The sequence below is a fragment of the Perca fluviatilis genome, chromosome 22 (genome assembly GCF_010015445.1).
Source record: "Perca fluviatilis chromosome 22, GENO_Pfluv_1.0, whole genome shotgun sequence".
Classification (NCBI taxonomy): Eukaryota; Metazoa; Chordata; class Actinopteri; order Perciformes; family Percidae; genus Perca; species Perca fluviatilis.
In genome coordinates, this window is record NC_053133.1 from 31,396,562 (window position 1) to 31,401,561 (window position 5,000).

Consider the following 5,000-nt stretch of genomic DNA (forward strand, 5'->3'; position numbering starts at 1 on the left):
GTGTGAGGACGGTTACTGGGGTCACGACCCCGTCACAGGCTGCAAGGTACACACACACTAATACACACAGTCTTCAAGGTACACACACAGTAATACACACAGGCTTCAAGGTACACACACAGTAATACACACAGGCTGCAAGGTACACACACAGTAATACACACAGGCTGCAAGGTACACACACACTAATACACACAGGCTGCAAGGTACACACACACTAATACACACAGGCTGCAAGGTACACACACACTAATACACACAGGCTGCAAGGGTAACACACACACTAATCGCACACGGGCTGCAAGTTACACACACTAATGTACACACGGGCTGCAGGTGTACACACACTAATACACACAGGCTTCAAGGTACACACACAGTAATACACACAGGCTGCAAGGTACACACACACTAATACACACAGGCTGCAAGGTACACACACAGTAATACACACAGGCTGCAAGGTACACACACACTAATACACACAGGCTGCAAGGTACACACACACTAATACACACAGGCTGCAAGGTACACACACACTAATACACACAGGCTGCAAGGTACACACACCAATACACACACGGCTACAAGATACACACACTAATACACACAGGCTGCAAGGTACACACACACTAATACACACAGGCTGCAAGGTACACACTAATACACACTATACACACAGGCTGCATGGTGCACACACTAATACACACTATACACAGGCTGCAAGGTACACACACACTAATACACACAGGCTGCAAGTTTACACACACACACCCACACTAACACACCGGCCACGATACACGGGACGTACACACTAATACACACAGGCTGCAAGGTACACACACACTAATACACACAGGCTGCAAGGTACACACACACTAATACACACTATACACACAGGCTGCATGGTACACACACTATACACAGGCTGCAAGGTACACACACACTAATACACACAGGCTGCAAGGTACACACACACTAATACACACAGGCTGCAAGGTACACACACACTAATACACACTATACACACAGGCTGCAAGGTACACACACACTAATACACACTGGTTGCAAGGTACACACACACTAATACACACAGGCTGCGAGGTACACACACACTAATACACACTATACACACAGGCTGCATGGTACACACACTAATACACACTAATACACACTGGTTGCAAGGTACACACACTAATACACACTGGCTGCAAGGTACACACACACTAATACACACTATACACACAGGCTGCAAGGTACACACACACACACACACACACTAATATACACTATACACAGAATACACACAATAAAAACAGAAACACTAACAGAAACAGATGTAGGTCATCCAGGATTGTATGTCCTTAATGTTTGAAGTTTAACTAAGTGACCGGTTCCATCTGGCTGATCGATACGTATAACTGGGTATCATCTGCATAACGGGTAAAGTTAATAGATATAACTGGGTATCATCTGCATAACGGGTAAAGTTAATAGATATAACTGGGTATCATCTGCATAACGGGTAAAGTTAATAGATATAACTGGGTATCATCTGCATAACGGGTAAAGTTAATAGATATAACTGGGTATCATCTGCATAACGGGTAAAGTTAATAGATATAACTGGGTATCATCTGCATAACGGGTAAAGTTAATAGATATAACTGGGTATCATCTGCATAACAGGGAAAGTTAATAGATATAACTGGGTATCATCTGCATAACGGGTAAAGTTAATAGATATAACTGGGTATCATCTGCATAACGGGTAAAGTTAATAGATATAACTGGGTATCATCTGCATAACGGGTAAAGTTAATAGATATAACTGGGTATCATCTGCATAACGGGGAACATTAATAGATATAACTGGGTATCATCTGCATAACAGGGAAAGTTAATAGATATAACTGGGTATCATCTGCATAACGGGGAACATTAATAGATATAACTGGGTATCATCTGCATAACAGGGAAAGTTAATAGATATAACTGGGTATCATCTGCATAACAGGGAAAGTTAATAGATATAACTGGGTATCATCTGCATAACAGGGAAAGTTAATAGATATAACTGGGTATCATCTGCATAACAGGGAAAGTTAATAGATATAACTGGGTATCATCTGCATAACGGGTAAAGTTAATAGATATAACTGGGTATCATCTGCATAGCGAGGGTAAAGTTAATAGATATAACTGGGTATCATCTGCATAACGGTTAAAGTTAATAGATATAACTGGGTATCATCTGCATACGGGAACATTAATAGATATAACTGGTTATCATCTGCATAACAGGTAAAGTTAATAGATATAACTGGGTATCATCTGCATAACGGGTAAAGTTAATAGATATAACTGGGTATCATCTGCATAACGGGTAAAGTTAATAGATATAACTGGGTATCATCTGCATAACGGGTAAAGTTAATAGATATAACTGGGTATCATCTGCATAACAGGGAAAGTTAATAGAGTGTTTGCTAATAATATTGCCTAGAGGAAGCAGATATAAGGAGAATATGATTGGTCCAAGCACACTTCAACCAGTGTGGCTCCTTTAATGCCGATTAAAATTTCTAACATTCTGGTGTCTCTTAAACCAGCTGAGTCATAGAAACACACACAGTGACTCTTAACCCTGCTGAGTCATAGAAACACACACAGTGACTCTTAACCCAGCTGAGTCATAGAAACACACACAGTGACTCTTAACCCAGCTGAGTCATAGAAACACACACAGTGACTCTTAACCCAGCTGAGTCATAGAAACACACACAGTGACTCTTAAACCAGCTGAGTCATAGAAACACACACAGTGACTCTTAAACCAGCTGAGTCATAGAAACACACACAGTGACTCTTAAACCAGCTGAGTCATAGAAAAACACACAGTGACTCTTAGACCAGCTGAGTCATAGAAACACACAGTGACTCTTAGACCAGCTGAGTCATAGAAACACACACAGTGACTCTTAGACCAGCTGAGTCATAGAAACACACACAGTGACTCTTAGACCAGCTGAGTCATAGAAACACACACAGTGACTCTTAGACCAGCTGAGTCATAGAAACACACACAGTGACTCTTAGACCAGCTGAGTCATAGAAACACACAGTGACTCTTAGACCAGCTGAGTCATAGAAACACACACAGTGACTCTTAGACCAGCTGAGTCATAGAAACACACAGTGACTCTTAGACCAGCTGAGTGAGGCTCCTTTAAATGTTCTAACATCCTGGTCTTTCTCTGCAGCCGTGCAGCTGCAGCGCAGCGGGAAGCTCCGCCCCTCAGTGTGAGCTGACCAATGGGCAGTGTCTCTGCAGAGAGGGCTTCTCTGGCAGGTCATGTGACCAGTGCGCCCCCGGTTACCACGGTTACCCAGAATGCTCGGCGTGCGGCTGTGACATGACGGGAACGGACGAGAAGTTCTGCAACACGACGCTGGGAGTGTGTGACTGTCGAGACAACGGGGAGTGTGTGTGCAAGGTAACACAACGTGTGTGTGTGTGAGTGTGTGTGTGTGTGTGTGTCTCTGTGTGTGTGTGTTTCTCTGTGTGTGTGTGTATCTCTGTGTGTGTGTCTCTGTCTGTGTGTGTGTGTGTGTGTGTGTGTGTGTGTGTTTCCTGTGTGTGGTGTGTATCCTGTGTGTGTCCCTGTCTGTGTGTTGTGTGTGTGCTTCTGTGTGTGTATCCTGTGTGTCCTCTGTCTGTGTGTGTGTGTGTATCTCTGTGTGTGTGCGTGTCTCTCTGTCTGTGTGTGTATCCTGTGTATATGTGTGTGTGTGTATCCTGTGTGCGGTCCTGTCTGTGTGTGTGTCTCGTGTGTGTGTGTGTGTGTGCTGTGTGTGTGGTACTGTGTGCGTGTGTGTGTGTGTGTGCGTATCTGTGTGTGTGTGTGCGGTATCTGTGTGTGTGTTCTGTGTGTGTCGTGTCTGTGTGTGTGTGTATCCTTGTGTGTGTGTGTGTGTGTATCTGTGTGTGTGTGTGTGCCTGTGTGTGTGTGGTCCTTGTCTGTTGTGTGTGTGTCTGTCCAGTGTGTGTGTGTGCATCGTGTGTGTGTGTGTGTCCGTGTGTGTCTCTGTGTGTCCTGTGTGTGGTTCCTCTGTCTGTGTGTGTGTGTGTCCTGTGTGTGTGTGTGTATCTGTGTGTGTGTGTATCTGTGTGTGTGTGGCTGTGTGTGTGTGTGTCTCTGTGTGTGTGTGTGCGTCTGTGTGTGTGTGTGTATCCTGTGTGTGTGTATCTGTGTGGGTTCTGTCTGTGTGTGTGTCTCTGTCTGTGTGTGTGTCCTGTGTGTGTGTGTGTATCCTGTTGTCTGTGTGTGTGTGTCTCTGTCTTCTGTGTGTGTGTGTGTGTGTGTGTGTGTGTTTCTGTCTGTGTGTGTGTGTGTATCGTGTGTGGGTGTGGTGTTCTCTGTGTGTGTGTGTCTCGTCTGTGTGTGTGTGTGTGTGTGTGTGTCCCTGTCGCTGTGTGTGTGTGTGTACTGTGTGTGTGTACTGTGTGTGCGTGTGTGTGTGTGTTGTGTGTCTCTGCTGTCTGTGTGTGTGTCCTGTGTGTGTGTGTGTGTGTGTGGAGTGTGTGTGTGGTGTGTGTGTGGTTCGTGTGTGTTGTGTGTTGTGTGTGTGTCTCTGTGTGTGTGTGTGTGTGTGGTTGTGTGTGTGTGTGTGTTCGTGTGTGTGTGTGTGCTTGTGTGTGTGTGTGGTGTGTGTGTGTGTGTGAGTGTGTGGTGCGTGGTGTGTGTGTGTGTGTGTGGTGGTGTGGTGGTGGTGGTGTGTGTGTGTGTGTGTGTATCTGTGTGTGTATCTCTGTATAACCTGTATATCTGTGACCAGCTGGGTGTGTCTGGACGGCGCTGTGAGGAATGTGTCTCTGGATGGTTCGGCCTATCAGCCGAGAGTCCAGCCGGCTGCTCTCAGTGTTTCTGTTCAGGACTCAGCTCGGCCTGCGAGGAGCAGGGAGGCCTGCTCAGAGTACCAGTAAGTACATTTATAAA

General features: G+C 45.2%; 1 protein-coding gene across 1 annotated transcript in view; it reads left to right on the top strand.

The window, feature by feature from the left end:
* lama1 (laminin, alpha 1) overlaps positions 1-5,000 on the top strand; it is an 85,427-nt gene that overhangs the window by 21,561 nt on the left and 58,866 nt on the right. Inside the window, 3 exon segments of the mRNA XM_039789919.1 lie at positions 1-46; positions 3,264-3,497; positions 4,840-4,983. The exon segment at positions 1-46 is cut by the window's left edge and continues 91 nt beyond it. Coding sequence (XP_039645853.1) covers positions 1-46; positions 3,264-3,497; positions 4,840-4,983 — 424 coding nt within the window.